At 35.6% G+C, this 23,239-nt stretch overlaps 1 protein-coding gene across 1 annotated transcript in view; it reads left to right on the plus strand.

Annotated features, from left to right (window-relative positions):
• The window catches only part of TMPRSS11D (transmembrane serine protease 11D), a 58,214-nt gene that overhangs the window by 13,925 nt on the left and 21,050 nt on the right, over positions 1 to 23,239 (plus strand). The window contains exons 3-5 of the mRNA XM_017516576.2: positions 9,507 to 9,628; positions 15,269 to 15,387; positions 22,765 to 22,832. Coding sequence (XP_017372065.1) covers positions 9,507 to 9,628; positions 15,269 to 15,387; positions 22,765 to 22,832 — 309 coding nt within the window. The remainder of the gene's footprint in view (positions 1 to 9,506; positions 9,629 to 15,268; positions 15,388 to 22,764; positions 22,833 to 23,239) is intronic.

A 23,239-nucleotide genomic window follows, 5' to 3' on the forward strand; every position in this document is an offset into this window, starting at 1 on the left:
ACTCAGTACATGTCCTTAAACGCCAGTAGAGTCAATAAAATATTGTGCCCATCACTTTGCAAATCTGGTGACTCCGAGAGAAATGTACTTAAAATCTTAGCATCATCAAATTCCAGAAAAAAATATTTCTATTTCTTCTGTTGTTTTCAAATAATTTCGGCAGACTCACCTCTGTAGGTGGTGCCACCCCTACTATAATACCACCATGCTCATTTGCAGACAGAAAAGCCTTCATAACCTGAATTATGGAGGAAAGAATCCACACTTTTGGCAGATTTAAAATGCCAGAAAAGATTACTTTCCTTACCAAAGTAAGTGTATGTTACATGTAAGAGAGCAGTAGCCAGAATATGTCTTTAAGTCTTCAACTGATTCTTCACAAAAATGGCAAGTAGTCTTCAGACATCTATTGATAATTATGCAAGACTGACTTTATTTTTAAATATGGGGATATATGCTGAGTGAAAGAAAACCTGGCAAGCTTTACTGACTTGTGTCAGCAGCATTCTTGAAACCCTACTCAGCAGTCTACATCATCCTCCTAGCCAGGCCGTTGCTTGAGGAAGATGAGGTGTAACAGTGACAATACAGATATGCCATCTCCCTCCTCAGTTTAAAATAAGATGTATATCATATGAGGATCAGAAACAGCATATGAAATTTCTTGCCTTGCAAATTATGAATGCAGAGCTGTATCAGAGCTCTGACTTGAAAGGGAAACACTTCAAGTTTCTTTAAATAAGTCTTCTGCAGTCAAGAAGTTCTTTCCCTGAAAAGGATATAAAATCAGACTGCCTTATGAATAAAGACTCTTGGCTTTAGTATAAGCCTCATTCTTTTATAGACTTTTCAATACTGAATCAATTTCTGCTCTTAGCCAATGCCTTTCTAGGAACAGTTCTTGAATGTATTAAATATACAGAAGCCAGAGTAATGAGATCACTGTCTTTTAAAATAAAGGCATTATTAATGAGTTGGTAGGAAGGAAGAAAGGAAGGAAAATAAAAACCCTCACCTTTATGGAGCTTCTTAACTGGTGGAGGGAGACAGATAACAAACAAAATAATTGTAGGGCATATTAGAAAGTTATAAGTGTACTATAAAATAATAAAGCAAATAATAAACCAGAGAGAGGAGGTGCAATTTTTAATAGGGTAGTTTGCAAGGTCTCACTAAGAAGATGTCAACTGAGCAAAGACATGCAGGAGGCGAGGGAGCAAGTCTTGTGAAAACCTTAGGTAAGAGTGCTCCAGGCAGAGGAAAGAGCAAGCACAAAGTCCCAGAGGTAGAGAGAGCCTATTGTGCTTGAGGAGCAACAGAGAGGCCAGGATGTCTGGAGCAGGATATGGAAGTAGAGTGAAGTAAAAGATAAAGTCAGAGACTTAAGGAGATATTGAACCATATTAGAAATTCCTGGAAGAATTGTCTTGATGCAGCACCAAGAAATTAAGAGGCAAAATATTACAAGATAAATATCCACAGCTGTTCTGGATGTCTAATAAACATATTCACTATGACAGTTTTATTTTAAATATTCTAGAAAATCTTAAAATATGTAAAGACAAAGTTGCCACACACAAGAAAAGCATATGACACTCAGCATGAAGTCCTTAGTGGGTGATTAGTGTAGCACCACAGGTAGCGTAGTTTGTGCCAAAACTATTTTTTAAATTAGAGATTTCCTTCCATTTTTGGTGGGGGAGGATGTTTGCTTTAAAAAGTAGCACAAATTTGCAAAATAGCAAGTAAGAATAAGGGTTGAGCCTGTATCTGTGAACTAATAGGGAAAATTTATATGAAATTAAACCTTTGACCTTGGTCTCATTATACTGTGCCCTAAGTACCTAAAATAACCAGCTACTGATTGATGGCTTAATGCAGTAGGTGTGGTCCTTCTATCAAATTTTTAAATAAACACACACCCATGCATCCAGCATGAGTAATTATTTATGTTGTTTTCATCATTACCAAGAATTAGCATAGGCTAGTAATTAGCATAGGCTGGTAAATGAAGTACACACAAAATTTCATATTTCTTTCTCTTCTGTTTGTAAGCCAGAGTAAAGTTTCATTTTCCCTGGGTCATAAATCATTCACTGTGTTTTTAGTCTCATATGTAAAATGATTTCACTTAGAGCAATTGTATTATCATATGATTATAAATATTAATTGATAGCTACCTAAATTATATACATGTAATGTTGCATATATGTTACATATATTATAAATTATATAATATATATGTAATCATAACTGCCAATTGTTTTCTATTATTACTAGATACCTAAGGCTATAGTAATGGGAAATTGTTTATTATATCAAATGCATGCGTGTCTATGTATATGCCTAGAGATTCATATTGTAGGTTTGTATTTCTTAATCCAAAGGTAGTGAAATGAGTGATTTCACATACTCTTTTTCAGAGCTTCAAATACTACTTCTAAGATAATGAATTCATAAAGAACACTTCCAGTTCCAAGACCTTTGCTCAGCCTAGACCCATCTTACCAGCTGACTGCTGGGAATTAACACAAAAATACTAACAGTTATTAAAGTCAAAATTATTATTAGAACATCTCAATAAAACTCATTGTCTAGTCATATGACTAGTATAACTAACTCCCCAGTCACACACAATCTTCAAAGTTTCATCTTGGACTTCTACTCTTGCCCCTGGCACTGAATTATTTACCAGGGAATGGTCCTAATTTTTCATCTCCCATATTTTCCTCAACCGTTTCTTTTCCATCCACACAGCCCCTACATGGCCCTTGGCATTTCATATCCCATTAATGGACTAATAAGTTTGTCTGCGCAATGAGACCTTCTGCCTCATAACTCCCACCTCTTGCAGCCCAACCAGGCCACCAGATTAACCTTTTAAAACACTGCTGTTTTTCTATAACTCCTCATTTTAAAAAGCTCAGGGATACTCTAAAGCCAAGAAAGAGTCCAAACCCATTACTTGTAAAGTTTTCCATAATCTTGACCAGCCTTATTTTTCTGGATGGTTTCCCATAGAAGAACAACACTGGGCCAATTACTGTTTGCCAAACAAACTTTGCACTTCTACCTCTTCTGTTCCTATTTCTTCATTTACCCAGAAGGCCTGCTCATCTTTCATGGCACAGCTCACATGTTACATGTTCCACGAAAACTGATTACATTTCCTCCTCCCTCCTCGGAGTGAAGGATTTTTATGATAGTTTTAAGGGATGGAAGTGCAGTTTTGTTACATAAATGTATTGCATTAAAGCCTGGGCTTTTAGTGTAGCCATCACTTGAATAGGGTACACTGTACACATTAAGTAATTTCTCTCCCTCATTCCCCTCCCAGCCTTCCACATCTCCATTATTCTACTCATTCTGTCCATGTGTAGGCATCATTTAACTCCTGTGTATAAGTGAGAACATGCAATATTTGACTTTTTGTTCCTGAGTTGTTTTGCTTAAGATAATAGCCTACAGTTCCATCCATATTGCTGTAAAAGACATGATTTTTTTTCCTTTTATAGTTGAGTGGCATTTTGAGATTATATATATATATATATATATATATATATATCAAATATATATATACATATGTATGTATACCTATATACCACATTTTCTCTATCTAGTCATCTGTTGATAGGTTTAATCCACATCTGCAATAAACATATGAGTACAGGTATCTTCTTTGATATAATTTATTTTCTTTTGGGTAGATACCCAATAGTCGGATTACTGGATGAAATGGTAGTTCTATTTTTAATTATTTCAGAAGTCTCCACATTGTTTTTCATAGAGGTTACACTAATTTACTTTTCCAGCAAAAGTATGTAAGTGTTCCCTTTTCTCTGAATCCTCACCAACATCTGTTATATTTTGACCTTCTAATGATAACCATTCTAATTGGTGTAATGGGATATCTCATTGTGGTTCTAATTTACATTTCTCTGACAATTAGTGTTATTGAGCACTTTTTATTTGTTTTTGACCATTTGTATGTCTTCTTTTGAGAAATGTCTATTCATTTCTTTAGTCCACTCTTTAATGGGGTTATTGTGTTTTTTTGCTGTTGTTATTTGAGTTTCTTATAGATTCTAGACATTAGTCTTTTGTAAGATGCATAGCTTGCAAATATTTTTGCCCATTTTTCAGGTTGTCTATTCAACTCTATTGTTTATTTCTTTTGCTGTGCAGAGATTTTTAGCTTAAGTAAGTATCATTTATTTATTTTTGTTTTGTTGTATTTGCTTTTGAGAACTTAGTCATACATTATTTGCTTAGGTTAACGTCCAGAAGTTTTCCCTGCATTTTCTTCTAGCATTTTAATAGTTTCAGATCTTAAATTTACCTCTTTAATTCATCTTGACTTGATTTTTGTATATGGTGAGAGACAGAGGTCCAATATTATTCTTTGACATACAGCGTTCCAATTTTACCACCACCATTTATTAAATGGTGTGTCCTTTCCCCAGTGTATGTTTTTGTAAATTTTGTCAAAAATCAGTTGGCTGTAGGTATGTGGCTTTATTCTCTATTCTGTTTCATTGATCTATGTGTCTATTTTTATACAGGCACCATCTTCTTTTGGTTACTATAGCTTTGCAGTATAATTTGAAGTCAGATCATGTGATATCTTCAGCTTTGCTCTTTTTGCTTAGAATTTCTTTGGCAATTTGTTGATTTTTTGTTGTTTTATATGAATTTTAGGATTTCTTTTTCTAATTCTATAAAAAATAACATTGGTATTTTGATAGGTATTTAACTGAATTTGTAGATTGCTTTGAGCATTATGGTCATTTTAATGACATTGGATTTTCCAATGCATGAGCATGGGGTGGTTTTCCATTTGTTTGTATAATCTCCAATTCTTTTATCAGTCTTTGGTAGTTTTCCTTGTAGAGATCTTTTACCTTCTTGGTTAGATATATTCCTAGGTATTTTGTTTTTTAATCTATTGTAAATAGGATTGACTTCTTGATTTGGTTCTCCACTTGGTAATTATTGATGTATAAAAATGCTACTGATTTTAGTACATTGATTTTGTATCCTGTTGAAGTTCTCCATCATTATTGTATTCCTGTTTATCTCTTTTCTTACATATAGTAATATTTGTTTTATGAATGTGGATGCTGCAGTGCTGGATATGTATATATTTAGGATTGTTATATTTTCTTGTTGAGTTGACTATATCATTATATAATAATTTTCTTTGGCTTTTTTTACTGTTGTTGATTTAAAACCTGTTTTGTCTGATATAAATATAGCTACTTCTGCACTCTTTTGGTTTTTATTTGTGTGGAATACATTTTTCTATACCTTTGCCTTTAGTCTATAAGTGTCTTTATCAGTAAGTTTTTTTGTAAGTGGCATATAGTTGGAGTTCTGTCATGCAGCCATTTGATTTCTTTCTCTTTGTCATTTCTGTAATTGTTTTATAAACTGCATGGTTTGGTGTAGTTCTGTTGTGTTGCCATTTTATGTCTTTCTCTTTCTCATTTGTGTAATTGTTTTATAAGACATGTGAGTTTTATATTTTCATTTGTTTTTATGATAGTTGAGTAATGACCTTTCATTCCCATGTTAAGAATTCCTTTGAGCATTTCTTGCAGAGCCAGTCTAGAGAGTTAAGAAATTAGTTACTACAGAAGAGTACAAAACTAGTATTGACTCTTCTACTCCAAAAGTACCTTAATGGAGGTAGGTGTCGACACATTCCTCTTCTTTACTATAAAGTTGTCTGTGTGATAAGAATGATATAGAGCAAGATAAAAATTGTGGAGAAAAGGTGAAATAGGTAAATTGGTAAACAGATGAAACTGAATATTTTAAAGAAACGCAGTTTTTGCTCTTGATAGTATAAGTTAAAATATAAACACATAGTAATTAAATTAAACTAAATAAAAATTTATTTTTCTCAAAAGTTTTTTATGGTTATTTAGCCCTTTGTAGTTTATACAGCATGCATGTCATCTGCTCTAATTCTCACAAAATATACTGTACAATAACTGTTGTTATCACCAACATGTCACCAAAGACTAAGATTCCACAATATTAAAAGGACTCATCCAAGCTCACACAACAGTTACTGGCAGAAAAATCTTCAGTTCTAGAGATCTTGCTGTTATACTTCAGTTTCTTCTATAATAATATCTTAAATTCCAGTGATCTTTAGTTTACACATCATTGGCATATACATTGTTTTATTTGATTTAAAAAATCAAATTATGAGGAATCACTTAAGATTTTTTTTGAAACCTGAAGCTTAAAATAGTTATGATTAATGCAAGATCACATACCTTATACTTGACAGAAGGAGTACTTGAATCCACATCTCCTATCTCTAGTCCAGCTCCCTTTTCACATCCCCTTAGAAGTGTTTTATGATGTAGGAATTAAACACTGTGCTTAGAAGTTTAAAATTAATTAAAGAAATCTTTTGTATCTCAGGTTCTTCATTTGAAAGACATGGCTGATATTATAACAAAGGAAACTTCAAAAAAAAAAGAGAAATGATTATGTCTTAGTTGGAAAAAATGTCCTGTAGAAAAATTGTTTAATACCACCCTGGGCATATCACCAATGGCAGAAAAAATACCAAGTTCAGTTTTGAACTTTTCTATTTAAGGTGGTTGTAAAGCATCCATAACACTTTCAATTAGTACTTGGAAATGATGATGTGGAGCTAAAAGAGAGAGGTCTGGGCTGAAGAGATATCTTAAGAAATATTATTAATAGATGTTGATTCCCTTTGCTTCCCCCAGGTGAGGTCAGGAGAGACATGAAACCCAAAGCTGTTCCATTCCCTGGAGTGTGAAGTAAAATACTCAGGAAAGTGTATGTGAGCGGAAGTTCATGTCTCTTTATTCAAATCTACCTAGTTTCTGTTTCCAGCTCTGTCACTCCTGAATAAACATAAGTTATTCACTTTCTGAGCCTCACCTTCCCTATATTTAGAATGCAATCATAACACAGAATTCACAAGGCTATGAAAAAATTGTGAAGATTGATAATGTACATGTACAATGCCTGACAGATAAGCTATCACAATAAAAGTATAAAAAGATAAATTTTCCATTTTCATGCAATTTTTTCAAGTCAATAAAACAGAAAGAGAGGGAAAATGGTTAAATGCCTCACAACTGAATATTTGCTTTGCTGTTTAAATGCAAACACTAAAAATCTCACTGACCAGGATGCTGCTTTAAAAGCAAAATATTTTCTTGCACAGGTTTCCATTGCATTATGAATAAAAATTCACTGTTTACAAACATATTTAGAGTAAATATTATGCACAATTTAGTTTGTGTTAGCAGCAACGTGCAGAGGTTCAACTAGAAGTTGCACTGCTAACAAGAGAGCAGCTATTTTTTCAGTTGTTTCTACAGGGTGGAACAATTCCTTCTTAGGTAATTAATTATGGCTTGTGAGATTAAGGTAATTTGGGCTCCACACCCTTTCTTTGTTGAGTCATATGTCTCACAGTGCTTTTCAGTTATTGAGTTCAAGATGTTTATCATGAACTAAAAGCAAAATTGGCTGTAACGTCATTCCCATGGGAGGCTCATTCAACTTAATGCACATACAGTTTCTAGCCTTTTGATTTTATTTTTTGGAGATTTTAGCCTTCAACTTAATCCTTGTTTATAGTTCTTCTAACTCCACACTTACAGATCCTGACACATCAGTCTATCTCTGGAAACATAATCAGTCTCTAATTGTTGCAGAAAGGAACAATTTGAGATTTATTTAGCCTTTGGGGTTACATTTGCCTCCAACTCTGTCTCTCTTTGACTCTTTCACTACTCAGCAGCCATTAACAATTACTGAAATCACAAATACCAAACATTATGCATTTGTGACTGCATGTAACAAGCACAATAACCCCATAAGGTAACAAGTGGGTAAACTGAAACTCAAACAGTTAGTAAATGTCAAACTGACAATTTTCTCCAACTACTGCTGAATACTGGACTCTCAACCCATGTCAGTGAAAGTAACTTTTCACTAGTGTAGCAAAATGAACAAATAAGACAAATATAGCAAAAAGACATCATAAAGTTACAGCATTTAAAAAATTATTCTGAGGTTATTTTCTTCCTATGTTACATATTTAAATCCTCTTTTTTTTAAGTGATCATATTTGAACAGGGTCAATTTTTATAAGTGTCCTATGTTTACTCAACAAAATGGAAAATTGGCAAATATATTTCTGCTTCTAACAATCTTCTGAAATGTTACTAGTTCCAGCAACGCAGCATATAATGTGCAGGTGCCACAATGCAAAATATCAAGAGGTGCCCTTTTATAGGCCTGTGAGTTGGGTAAATCCCAAACAATACTAAGCAACACTGCAGTGAACTATACCTCACAGCACAGACCCTCAGAACGTTCCCTTCTCACTTATACCAGAATGTGAGCAAAACAAAATAGAAAAATATAAAAATTAGAATATGCCTAACTATAACTGCTTCTCAGCTCTACTAAGGCATTTAAATCTGAAACATGTCAAGAATTAACACAAGCAATAAATATTTATAAATACCATAAATATTTACAAAACACCTATATAACCCAAGCATTCTACAAAGTGTTAAACCCTTTGCCTATGTTAAACATTGGCATGAAAATTTTGTTTACCTTTAAAGTGTTCACAGCCAAGTGGATAACCTATTGAACTAGAAAAATATACTTTATAACACGTAACATGACCCCACTTAATCTTCAAAACAACCTTTTGAGGTAGGTATTATTATTCCTATTTTTCAGATCAAGAAAATCTCAGATAAATGACAATATGACCTCCAAGCAAACAAGGGGTAAAACTGGAATTCACACCCAGCTCCTCTGGTGATTTCCCCAGTGTGAGTGTGTGTGACTTTGTATTAGTACAAATTCATGGGTAAAATATGGTAAATCACATAAATCATTGGCTGTTGGAGCAGTTCTAATTCATTTCAGGTGCTTGCTATTCTCCCTGATCCTAGTTCTCTGCCTCTGCCGATTTTCAATAATATGGGGAATCTGGTAATGAGAAATGCTACTGTTCTGACCCCTCTTACCACCCCACCCCTGCTTCTTTATCTTCTTCCACACTTCTTCCCACCCAAATGATCTCTCTTCAGTACAACCTTGGGGATGGTGCCCAAGCAAAGAAGGTGACTACAGTAGTGTCCAGCATAGTATTTTGGAAGGCATTGCAGTAGAACAGAGAATGACTTGTTGTTATTCTCGAAAACTATATCAGTTGACAGAAGGGAAAGCAATTCCAAACCATAAGTCAGGTTTTCTTATTTTTCCATCAGACTACTTGAATTTCAATCATTTTGTGCTGAAAAAAAAAAAAACTTGAAAGAAAAACCACTAAGGACAATGCTGTTAAGTTCAGTTTCATTTCTAGGAATATATTTCTATGGCTAGACCGTGTGCAAGGTAAGAGTCCAAGAAAGAAGAAAATTATGAGCACTAAAATGATGGGTGCAATGAATGACCTTTTTTTGATCTCTTTCTCTTGCAAGGCCAGCACGTGTACCATCGACTTCAAGATTTCTGAATCCGTATGTAGTATGTTTCATTGTTGTCGCAGGGGTAGTGGTCCTTGCAGTGACCATAGCTCTACTCGTTTACTTTTTAGCTTTTGGTAAGTACCAGAACATTATTACTCCTCAGATTTAATAACTACATACAATATCAGATTTAGTTTGGCATTATTTCATTTATTACTGCTTTTATTACTTAATATATGTGATTATATATCTTACTTGTAAATCTTCCCTAAATATAATTCATGTCTGTATTTTTCCTCAATCAGTATTTTTTCTCTTTCCTATTTTGTCCATTTTTAGTGCCCCAAACATACTTTCTGAGCAAACCAAACATTGTTACTCAGAAAAGAATTATTCTATCCAAAGGAAACAAAAACTCTCAATAATTTTCTGATGCTAAAATTTACTCATTTTGTTTTTCATTAATACTATTATTTCCTTCATTGATAACCAGATAAAATTATAAAAGTGAAATATTGCAATGAATTTTAAACACCTAAAATTTGGATGTTCCTAAGTATTTGTCCATTCTTATTAACAGATAATGCTCTGTCTTCTGAAAACGGTATCTTACAAGCCTAACTGTTATGATGGTCAGGAGATAAAATTTCGGTTGAGAAGTAAAAAGGGGTAAAGTCAAACTTTTTAAAACATTATGTTCTTTAGTTGTCTCTTTTATTTTGTTTAATATGTATCATTATATCACTAAAAATAGACAACATGGACAAGAAAAAAAATAATATAAAGAATATATATACCATACTCATTCATAAACAACTTCCCTTAAAAATCTCCGTGAAGGCTCTTTCAGACGCTTTACCATAGATATGCAAAATGTGTCGAGTTTTACTAAATAATATCATACATTAGAATCTTTTCTTCACTTAAAATTCACTTTGAGGTTATTTTTATTTCAAATATAATTCTATTAAATCACTCAAATCATGTGTATGTGTGTACAGGTGTGTACATGGGTATGTGTGAGTGTGAAGAGAAAAAAAGACAGAATATAACTTGTAGTATGTCCAATTGTAAACAGGCAAAAATTCTTAACCATGCAAAGGTTGAAATACTTCCAATGGTGCACTAAAATTACCAACATGAAATACCAATAATGATATACAATTATCTCAGCCAATCAAATGTAAATGTTGTGGCTAAATTTTGCTTTTGACTACATTTTGCTATCAAATCACCTGAATTCACCTATCCCTCATGTGAACTACAGAAGTAGAAAAAAAGGACATGGAGTTTCAGATTAAATTAATGAATTTTTACTTTTAATGATGCTGCATTGTCATGCTTAAAAAGTAGGCCCATTGGTAAGTCATCTGCAAACTGTGTTTCAGTGATCACTTGAGGCCCCCAAATGACTTTATCTTCCACTACAAACAACCACCCTTCCTAAGGATTTCCAACACTTGCCCCTTACCAAGTTATTTGTCTGTGTAAGTAATGCACATGAAGGATCACAAAAGCAAGTAGAGATTTTTATTCTGAGACAGATTCCATTAGGTTATGAACATTTTCATAATGTTTCTGAGTTGTGTACAGATAGGATTTAGAGACTTTTATCTCCACACAACTCAATAGGTCCTCTGGAAGACCCCTGTTATTGTTGTTATTGTTGTTTCACTGATGCATAACATTTTACATATTTATGGGATACATATGATATTTTGTTACATGCATAGGATGTGTAATGATCAATCCAGGGTATTTGAGGAATACATCACTGGGTATTTATCATTTCTATGTGTTGGAACAACTCAAGTTCTCTTTTCTGGCTGCTTTGAAAAACATAATATATTGTTAACTGTTGTCCTTCTGCTCTGCTGTTAAACAATACAACTTACACCGTTTATCTAACTGTATGTTTATACCTGTTAACCAACCTCTCTTCAATAGAGAGGTTGGTTAACAGTAACCGACACTCACACTCCTCTACCTATCCCAGTCTCTAGTATCTGTCATTCTGCTCTCTACACTGATGAGATCAACTTTTTAGCCCCCACATATGAGTTAGAACATATTTGTCTTTCTTTTTTATTCTTTTTTTTTTTCAGTAGTAGAGATGGGGTCACACTTTGTTGCCCAGGCTGGTCTCAAATTCCTGGATTCAAGTGACCTTCTCACCTCTGCCTCCCCAAGTACTGCGATTATAGGCATGAACCACCTTGCCTAGCTAATTTTGTCTTTCTGTGCCTGCCTTATTTCACTTGACACAATGACATCCAGTTCCATTCATGTTGCTGCAATGGCAGGATATCATTCTTTTCATGGCCAAATAGTATTCCATTGTGTGTGTGTGTATATATATATCATATTTTCTTTATCCATTCATTTTTTGATGTAGGTTGATTCCACATCTTGGCTATTGTGAACAGTGCTGAGATAAACACACAAGTACAAGTATCTCTTTGACATGCTGATTTATTTTCTTTTGGATAAGTAACCAGTAGCAGGATTGCTGGATCATATGGTAATTCTATTTTAGTTTTATGAGAAATCGCCATACCATTTTCCATAATGGCTGCACTCATTTGCATTTCCACCAGCAGTATATAAGAATTTTTTTCTCTCTCCATTCTCACCAGCATCTGTTATTTTCTGTCCTTTGGGTAATAGTAATCTTAACTAAGGTGAGAAGATATCTCATTGTGGTTTTGATTTGCATTTTCTCTAATGATTAGTAATGTTGAGCACTTTTCATATACTGTTGACAATTTGTATGTCTTATTTTGAGAAATTTTCATCATGTTCTTTGCCCACTTCTTAACAGAATTTTTATTTTTTTTAATGTTGAGTCATTTGAGTCCTTGTATATTCTAGGTTTTAGTCTCTTGTCAGAAAAACAGTTGGAAAATATTTTTTCCCATTCAACAGGTTGTTTTTCCACTCTGCTGGTTGTTTCTTTTGCTGTGCAGGAGCTTTTTAGTTTAATTAATTCCCATTTGTCTATTTTCGTTTTTGTTGTCTGTACTTTTCAGGTCATAGCCATAAGTCATTTCCTCAGACTAAAGACATGAAGTGTTTCCCCTTGTTTTTTTTTCTAATAGTTCTCATAGTTTTATATCTTACATTGAAGAATTTAATTATCTTGTGTTGATTTTTGTATATAGTGAGAGATAAGGGTCCAATTTCATTCTTCTGCAAATGGATATCCAATTTTCCTAGTACTATTTATTGAAGAGAGTGTGCTTTCCCCATTGTATGTTCTTAACACCTTTGTTAAAACTCAGTTGGCTGTATATAAATTTCCTTCTGGGCTCTCTATTCTATTTTATTGGTCTATGTGTCTGTTTTTATACCAATACCATGCTATTTTGGTTACTATAGCCTTGGAGTATAGTTTGATGTCAGGTAGTGTGATTCCTCCAGATTTGTTCTTTCTTATCAAGTTTGATTTGACTATTTGGCTATTTGGGCTCTTTTTTTTTTGTTTCATACAAATTTTAGGATGGTTTTTTTCTATTTCTGTGAAAAATGATGTTGGTATTTTGATAGGGATTGCTTTGAAGAGTATAGTCATTTAAATTATATCAATTCTTTCAAGCCATGAACAAGGAATATCTTTCCATTTGTGTCCTCTTCCATTTCTTTTATAAGTGTTTTATAGTTTACCTTGTAGAAGATGGAATTGCCTTCTTGATTTGTTTCTTAGCTACTTCATTGTTGACATATAGAAATGCTACAGACTTTTGTAGGTTGATTTTGAATCCTGCAACTTTATTGAAATTGTATATCAGATCTAAGAGTTTTTTGGTAGAGTCTTTAGGTTTTTCTGGGTATAAAATTATATAATCTGCAAAAGGAACAATCTGAATATGTAATTTCTTTTCCAATCTGAATGCCTTTTTATTTCTCTCTCTCATCTGATTGCTCTGGTTAGGAATTCCAGTACTATGTTGAATAAGTGATGAAAGTGGACATCCTTGTCTTGTCTCAGTTCTTAGAGGAAGAAGAACTTTCAGCTTTTCTCCATTTGGTAAAATGTTAGCTGTGGGTTGGTCAGCCTTTATGTTGTTGAGGTATGTCTCTTCTATGCTGAGTTTTTTGAGAGTTTTTGTCATGATGGGATATTGAATCTATTGAACATCTATTGAGATGATCATATGGTTTTTGTCTTCATTCTGTTGATGTGATGTATTAAGTTTATTGATTTGCATATGTTGAACCATTCTTGTATCTCTGAGATAAATCCCAGTTGGCTGTGATATATTATCTTTTTGAGATGCTGTTGGATTCAGTTTGATAGTATTTTGTTGAGGATTTTTGCCTCTGTGTTCATCAGTAATATTGACCTGTAGTTGTTTTGTTTGTTTGTTTTTGTTTTGTTTTTTTGTTTTTTTCCAAGATGGTGTCTTGCTCTGTTACCCAGGCTGGCATGCAATGGCACAATATCGGCTCACTGCAAGCTCTGCCTCCTGGGTTCAAGCAATTCTTTTGTACCAACCTCCTGAGTAGCTGGGATTACAGGTGCCCACCACCACACCTGGCTAATTTTTGTATTTTTAGTAGAGATGAGGTTTCATGTTGGCCAGACTGGTCTCAAACTCCTGACCTCATGATCCACATGCCTTGGCCTCCCATAGTGCTGGGATTACAGGTATAAGCCACTACACCTGGCCTGTAGTATTTTTTATTGTGTCCTTGTCTGGTTTTCTATCAGAGTAATACTGGCTTCATAGAATGAGTTGGGGAGAACTCCCCCCTGTTTGATGTTTTTGAATAGTTTGAAGAGAAATTGGTGTTAGTTCTTCTTTAAATGTTTGGTAGAATGGTAATAAAGCCATTGGTCCCAGACATTTATTTACTAGGAGACATTTTATTACTGACTCAGTCTTATAACTTGTTACTGGTCTGTTCTAGTTTTTTATTTTGCAAGGTGCCTTTTGATGAAAATAATTTACACTGGATTACTAGGTTAGATATCGTGTCAGAAGACTTATTTTCTAGCTTACTCCAGAAAAACTAATAGCAAATCACTAACTCCTATTCTATAAAGAATATTATTTGAAATAATTTTTAAAAGTTTCATACTTTGGGTTCTTTCTTAATGATAAATGAATAATAGTATATACAAACATTAATATTTTCTGAATGAATACGCCACAAATCTCCCTTAAAATATAGCAAGAATGCAAATTGCAGTATTTCTGACAATTTTTAATTTCTCAAATAACAATTCCACTCTGATTTTTAAACATCTACACCACTCTGGCTTTGCCAATCTTTTTAAAAATTGAAAAAATAGGGCCAGGCGCGGTGGCTCAGGCCTGTAATCCCAGCACTTTGGGAGGCCGAGGCGGGTGAATCACAAAGTCAAGAGATCGAGACCATCCTGGTCAACATGGTGAAACCCCGTCTCTACTAAAAATACAAAAATTAGCTGGGCGTGGTGGCGCATGCCTGTAGTCCCAGCTACTCAGGAGGCTGAGGCAGGAGAATTGCCTGAACCCAGGAGGTGGAGGTTGTGGTGAGCCAAGATCACGCCATTGCACTCCAGCCTGGGTAACAAGAGCGAAACTCTGTCTCAAAAAAAAAAAAAAAAAATTGAAAAATATAATAATTTTATCATAATTACGCCTATATGAAGCATAGAACTGTTTCTTTCTTTCAAGGAAAGCAAATATTTATAATTCTATAATATAGCCTCCCATTATCCTGAATAAATTAAAGATTCAACTACTTAGTAAAGTAAGACTAACCCTGCCTTTTAATTTCTTTTCCAGATCAAAAATCTTATTTTTACAGAAGCAGTTTTGAACTCCTAAATGTTGAATATAATAGTCAGCTAAATTCACCAGCTACACAGGAATACAGGACTTTGAGCGGAAGAATTGAATCTCTGGTAAGTTAATATTTATCTTTGCTCTTTGTTCCATTATGAAATGAATATAATAATAAACCTAATATTTTGTAAAATATATTCAGTTGCTAGGTGCTCTATAATTTTACTTCCTTGCATGGTGAAACGTGTTTCTCTCTGCTTTTATCAATTTAGTTTACTAGGGTACTGGTTCTTATTCACATCTTTGTCATGAGTAAAATGTGTTAGAAAGGCCATGAGCAAATATGCATTTTATTTGCTTATGACTTCGAATGCTGAAAGTTTTTTGTTTGTGTAACTAAGCATTAACATTGTCTTTTTAAATTCTTTTCATTTTGCCCTCTTCCCACTTCCTTATTCAACTAAAGACCCAAGGAAGGAGGTGTTAAAAGATAGTTTTACCATATCAGTAATAACATAGTTTGGACAACATTGCACCTTGGTTCAATGATAAACATGGAAGTTCGAACAGAAATATGCAAAGCAATTTTGGGCTCTAACTTGAAGAGGCCCTCTGGCTACCTGCCAGGAAACCTCACAAGTGAACTTTTAACATTCATATATCACCCACCACAAACCAGGCGCTGCCCTTTAGCTTTGCAGAGACAGGGCTGACCAGTCTCAGTGTCGCTCACTTACCCTTGCCTTTTCAAAAAATATCCTAAGGATATAAAGGAATTCAATGGTTCTAAAATTTTAGCATGTAACCAAGTCACCTGGCAGGGTTGGCTTTGGTGAGCTCAAGATAAAGTTTTATCAGCATTTCTACATTTTCTAGAACATTCCTTAATCCAAGTTTTTAATCCATTGGTGCTTTTCTGAACCACTGCAATCAGCTTCGAACTGTTCTCACTGTGTACTGGCTCTTTTCTTTCTAATCTAATTTACACGCTTCTGAACACAAATCTCTCATAGCCTGTTTCCTTCACGTTACCTCCAGCTTAAGACTTTTTGCCTACGAAGTATAATTCAAACTTGTTAGCTAAGCACCTTCTCATGTCTATGCCATGGCTCATATTTCAGTCACTGTGTGCCCTATTTATTCTTATAGCCAACCTGAAAAGCTATCTTTTATAAAAAACTCCCTCTGATCTCCATGATTGGATATAATTAATCCTCCTTCCACGTCACCTCACCACAAAATCATATCTATGTTGATCTCATGCCACATACCTCTATATATTTTATATTATACATATTTTAGACTGGTTTAATTTTTCATGTTAGCCTAAGCTCCATGAGGACAGCTCCATATCCATTCCATTTTTGTATATCCACAACATTTGACAGGACTGATGCTTAAGTCTGTTTCCTGCCCTAGATTCTCCTCCCAAATCATTCTGATTCAACTGTTCATTCTGATTTCATTCAACATTTAAATGATATATCTAACTTTCCTTGCTTTAGTCTGTGTTCACCCTGCAGTCTTCTCATAGCTTGGTTTTCAATGATGCTTGCTTCTAGAGAAAAAAAATGTGTTAAATAAGCTTATGATTCAGTCCTCCAGCTGTGATGGTTCTCATGAAGATTAACTCAGTGGTTTTTGAAGTATGGTCTCTAGCATCACCTAGAAATTGTTAGAAATGCAAAATCTTGGCTTTACCAAGACCTACTAAATCAGAAATTCTGATGTTGAAGCCTAGAAATCTGTGTTTTAATGAGCCTGCCAGTGCAGCCTGGTCCTTTTGCTCCATGGAGCTCCACTCAAAGCTTTCAGCGCTCATCTCCCACCAATGACAGGCTCCTCTATTGAAACCGCAGGAAGGTTTCCAATTCTAACTACATTTTAGTTTGCTTCCTAGGACTATCCAGGCACCAAGTATCACAGGTTAGTTTCCCGGGGAAGAAGGCTCCGAGACTTGCATACAGGGAGTATCTCTTTCAACCAACATCTTCGGGAAGACAAGGAAGCAGCATTGGGCAGAGACAGAGTCAAACTGCAGCTGTTGCCACAGAAGACTGAAGGGGGCCGGAGGCAGGGGGCAGGAGATGGGCCCTAAGCATTCATCCTCCACCATTGGGTATGAGTTGCCCCACCTCCTTGATGGTGTGAGTGGAAGTAGAGTCCAAAGGTGGGCGGGAGTGCAGCAGAGCAGCACCCACAAGGGCCAAACCAGAGACACACCAGGCACTAGGAGTGCTGCCAGGGAACAGGGAGGAAAGGATGGGTTTAAGGTAGGATCCACAAAACTTGGCAACGGACTACAAGACAGGATGAGAGGTGACAGGTTAACACTGACACAGAAATGTCTAACGTGGGTAGATGGTGGTGCCATTGGCTAGAAGAGGAAACCAAAATGAAAGCAGATTGTTCAGGGAGACAAAAGTTCACTGTGGACATCTCAGCAGAGTGATTCAGTGGGCAAAGGAATGGATGCCTAGACCACCTCAGAGAAAGATGGAGGCTGGAGCCAGCAATAAAGACACAAAATGAACAATCTCTAACGAACCTCTCCTCAGCCATGTTCCCAGCCCAACCACTTCAGATTTACAGTCTAGGCAAGGCTAGGAGGTGCCCCTCCCTCAGTAGAGGACAGCAAATCACCAGTGGCTCTGGGAAGATGAGATCTTTTGATATTTTTTGTCCTAGCTTCTCTCTGCAGAGCTGTCTCTCAGCCATTTCCTGCCTTTACACACAAGTGCAGTCCAGAATTGGGAGATGGGTGAAATTTATTATTCCTAGAGATCGGGATCCCCAGTTGTTTGTGAGTGTATTTTCTGAACCGCTTGTTGGTTTAAGTAATGAAGCTTTATTGATGCCACTTATCTTGAATCCGTGACGCTGGACCCGCCACTTAAGTGAATGTGCAGAGAGGACGGAATGGCTGCAGTAGATCTCCATTAAAACCAGTGCATTTTCCCGTACACATACAATAGCAGGGAACTGAGTCAATGCCAGGACAGCACCAGCTCCCTCTGCAGTACATTTCCAAAGCCCTCAGCCTGTGTGTAAACGTTTGCTCTGGGGCGGCAAAAATGGCCCTGGGCAAGTAGTCAAAGGACTAGTTTGATTTCCTCCACTTCCAGCAAGTCACTCGAAGGCTCACAGGCTTTTTCTTCACTTGCCACATGGGTAAAGTAAGATCTATTGAGCTGTAAATAATGAAGGAGTGTGTGTGCAGCTGTTGAAGTTGTAAAGTTCTACAAAATGGTGAAACTGGGGTTTGGGCTTTTTAGGGCTGAATGCTAAAAATGTCAGGCATGGTGGAGAAAGGGAGTGAAATATAAGATTGATTGGTTGGGATTTAAAGACTAATGAAGGCACACATGCCAGTGCACACACACATACTGACACTGCACAAGTCCCCTTGGAGGCAGATCCTAACCATGCAGACCTGGGGGTCCACCTGTCCAAGTGCACAGAAACCCTTCTTCTCTTCTGGATTGTCACCCCACCAGAGCTGGCACTGAGTCCTTGCTGCTGCACTTCCCTGGGGTGTCAGCTTCTGGCAGGGGACTTCCTCCCTCTGCAGGAGCCTTAGCATCCCTGGGACTTCCTTCCACTCCCAGGAGTTTATATCTATTCCTAACTCAGGACCCTTTTTTTCCCCACACAAAGTTTATTGTCAGTTGCTGTTTTCATCTGTTCAGGCTGCTACAACAAAATACCATAGACTGGTGGCATGTGAACAATAGAAATTTAGAGAAGTCAAAGTTAATGCACAAGCAGATTTGGTATCTGAGAGGCCACCTTCTAAACACCTATTTAACACACTATTAAACACTACATATGTTAAATAGTGCAGTTGATTTGTCATGTCACCTTTATCATACCGTAAATTTTTCCTTGTCTTTTTTTCTGTACTCTAATCTCTTTCTGTAATTAATCTTTGCCTGCACCATTACCTGGACATTTAGAGTACTGTGGCTTGACAATATACTTAGTATTTCAAGATTTCCTCAAAATTCTTCTGATGCATGACTTCCCTAGTTAATCTTACATATGTATCCTTTTGTAGAAACAGTTTGAACATTTAAAATGTTATATAAATAGTACTCTAATACAGTGCTTTATAGTTTACAAAGCATTTTCACATGTATTATCTAACCTTTATTTCACAACAGCCATAAAAATAATAAATCATGTGTATAGACTGGTAAGTAAAGGTTGTGAGATTAAGAAACACATCAAAGGCCATTGAGCTGGAAAGTGGTATAGCCAGAATTCAAACCAGGGTCTCTTGACTCAAAATCCAAGGATCATATCATTTTTTAAGATAACATGTATAATATTATTATCATCCCATAGACAAAATGATAACACTGGATGAGCATTGGAATAGTCTCAGAATCTTCTATTTTATTTAGCAATTCACTTGTCATTCATAAGTAAAAGAAAATAATTGGACTAGATAATTTGCATAGTACAGTCTCATATAAAAAGTCTATGATTGTGTGATTTTAATGAGAGATACTCATGCCACTCATTCACATGTTTTTCTCAGTCTGCCTCACTGGTCATTACTTCTCTGTGTTCTTTACAGGCTCACCCTCCTCTACACTGCCATTAAATGTTGAAATACCTCAAGGCTTTGGCTTATGCCCACCTCTCCTACGATCCCATACATGCTCATTACTTCAACCTCTACTTATACACCAATGATTCACTATATTTCCAGCCCAGGCTGTTCTTCTGCACTCTAGTTGCCAGCTCGAAATCCTTACATGGCTGTTTCAAAACAACTCAAATATATTATCTCTCAAAATCAAACTCATGATATCCCCACACCATCCTAGCTTTCTACCAACATCTATCCCTATTAATAACAATACCATTTATTAATTATCCAAATGAGAAACCTATAATTCATCCTGAAAATTCTACTATCATTCCAAATATCCAATCCATTGCCAGCCGCTGTTCATTTTATTCCCTGTATTTCCTTCAAATTTATTCACCTCTCTCCATATTCATTGCTGCCATGACTATTCAAGCCATCGCCTCTACCCCAGGGTACCAAAATAGCAACAAAACTAATCTGTTCATTTGCATTATTTTTCTCTAAAAGTGATTATCTACATGCAGCAAGAGAGATTGTTCTCATATTGCAGATCTGACTATATTATCCTCTTGTTTAAAACACTTTTGTGGCTTCCCAGTGTTTATGATAAAGACCAAATGCTCCCAGTGCAAAGACAGGCATGCTGTGGACTTTTCTGTCACCCTAGGCTGCTTGGTCTCCACAGCGCAGTTGCACTGACCTTCTTTCATTACTTAAGCACAGCCTGTTTCTTCCCACCTCAGAACTGTGCATGTGCCATTCATTCCACCAAGCATTTGTTTCCTTCCTCTTTAACCAGCTACATCTGATTCTTCCTGAAAATCTCAGCTCAATAAGCATTTCCTTTGAGAAATCTCTACGATATCATTAATGGGCTCAGGTCCCTCTACAGTATTGTTGCACTTTTCACAGTTATGGTTTTACTTAATTGTGAATGATGATTTGATTCGTTCCCATTTCTATCCATTAGATGTAAGCTCATGATGGCCAGATTACGGTTTTCTATCCATTGTTGTATTCCAATACCTGACAGAAAGTGGGGTGGCACACAAGAGATGTTCAAAAACAGTTGTTGAATAAGTAAATAAATGAGGCCATTTAGAAATAAGTACATGTATCAAAACTATGAATGCATTCTACTTAAAGGGTTTTCTCCAAATAAAACAGAAGACTTCAATCAGGATTCATACCTGGGATCAACTGAGTCATTAAAACTCTCCGTTGCCATCAGGAGTAACATTTCAACAAACACACACAACCTTTTCCTTCAAGGTCTATGCATCAGAAAATCACTTTTTAAGGCCAGGTGTGGTGGCTCAAGCCTGTAATCCCAGCACTTTGGGAGGCCAAGGTGGGCGGATCACCTGAGGTCAGGAGTTCAAGACCAGCCTGGCCAACATCGTGAAACTCCATCTCTACAAAAATTAACCAGACATGTTGGTGGGTGTCTATAATCCCAGCTACTTGGGAGGCTGAGGCAAGAGAATTGCTTGAACCCAGGAGGTGGAGGTTGCAGTGAGCCAAGGTCACCCATTGCACTCCAGTCTGGGTGACAGGGCGAGACTCCATCTCAAAAAACAAAATTCACTTCTTAGATAAAATTCATGTGACAGAGAGAAGACTGAAAATATGTTTAGCAGTATGTTCATCAATAGGTGACTGGGTTTTCTTTTGTTTTGTCTTGCTGAAAATCATATAAAGTATGTTATCTGTAAAAGTCCTCCGACATGAACACATAAAAATTTGGGAGAAATAATTAACTATAATGTTTAATAGATTTTTTGCACATTTCTTTAAAAATATATAAAACACAACAACTTTCAATTGGTTTGCAAGGACAACCAATTGACATCATGGAAAATGGAAATTAATTTGCTTAATTTCAACAAATATTTGCATGATGAGTGAGACTGACAACTTAGTGTCATGAAATAATGAATTCTGCCAATGATAAACTTCATGCATGTGGGGCCAGGCAATTATGTGGAAACTTTTTCAGTTCTTAAAATCAAGTATTGAAATTAAACTTAGAATCAGACCTTTGAACCATTTTATGACTATGTTCAAAAATTATAAATTCTATCCAGTTATACTATAATACCAAAAATATTATTATTAAAAAATAAAATACCTAAGTATTTATTTTATAACTGTCTTTTTAATTTCTAATTTTATAAATATTTTATAATGTATCTTGTTAATAGCACAGTATTATTACATGCATATAATTTATAATTAGCCAGATGTGGTGGTGGGCACCTGTAGTCTCAGTTATTGAGGAGGCGGAGACAGGAGTATTACTTGAACCTGGACAACATGGTGAGACTCAATTTCTTAAAAAATTAAAAAAGAAATTACCAATTGATGCTAAAAAAAAGTCTCTGATGCTTAGGTATGAATCAGAAAGAAATGACAAAAAAATTAAAAAACCTGCCCTTTGCTTTCTTCTCCTGTTCTCTTCAAGTTTTCCATTGCTACTCATTTTAGTCCAGTTTAATCAGGTTTCATCCATTATTTTGGGGGATCACACATTTTGAGTTGTCTCAGTGGACTTCCCTCATGCTGGCATAACTCCTGCCCCAAGCCCTTAGTAACAGCCACCAAGTCATATAACTTAACCCCTCAGAGTAAAACATTTGATGTGTTTAAAATGATTTCTAGCAAAAACACATCCTGTCCAGCATCATCTCTGTGTAACAGACACAGGAATGAATAGGCACTCCATCGAAAGCTTGCAGAACCTGCCCAAATCATCTCATGTGTTTTGTGATAGAATTGGGTTGAACTAAAGTGAAAATTTAGTTTTCTACTCTTCATTAACATGTCTCGGTTGCAAGGTTGAGAGGAAGGAGAAGAACTGTAATTACAGAGAGTTTCCCCCATTTTCTTTCTACAGATTACTAAAACATTCAAAGAATCAAATTTAAGAAATCAGTTCATCAGAGCTCATGTTGTCAAACTGAGGTGAGTGGAACTATATAAAAAATATTTAAGTATAGACACAATGTGGCATATTTGATTTTTTGTCACAGAATGAATAGTAAATTATATGTTCAGATAAGTTATTGCAATGTTATGAAAACAGTATTTTAGTCAGCTTAAAAAACAATACCAAAAATGTCAAACATACGATCTATTTAGCTACTAATGTAAATAATCATATTACATCTATTCTTAGTGGAAGGAAGAAGAAAGGGCAGAGAAAGAGTTTGGGGTGAAGGTACAGTAACAAGGCCATCCTATTGTAAAGCTCCAGTGGATATCACTCACAGTGCAATTTATGTAAACAGTCCCTCCTTGAGTTGTACAATGCTGTGATTTGAGAATATCCATCCAAGATAAAAACACCATGACGAACATCAAAAGTGCCT

The sequence above is a fragment of the Cebus imitator genome, unplaced genomic scaffold (genome assembly GCF_001604975.1).
Source record: "Cebus imitator isolate Cc_AM_T3 unplaced genomic scaffold, Cebus_imitator-1.0 Scaffold594, whole genome shotgun sequence".
NCBI classification, from domain to species: domain Eukaryota; kingdom Metazoa; phylum Chordata; class Mammalia; order Primates; family Cebidae; genus Cebus; species Cebus imitator.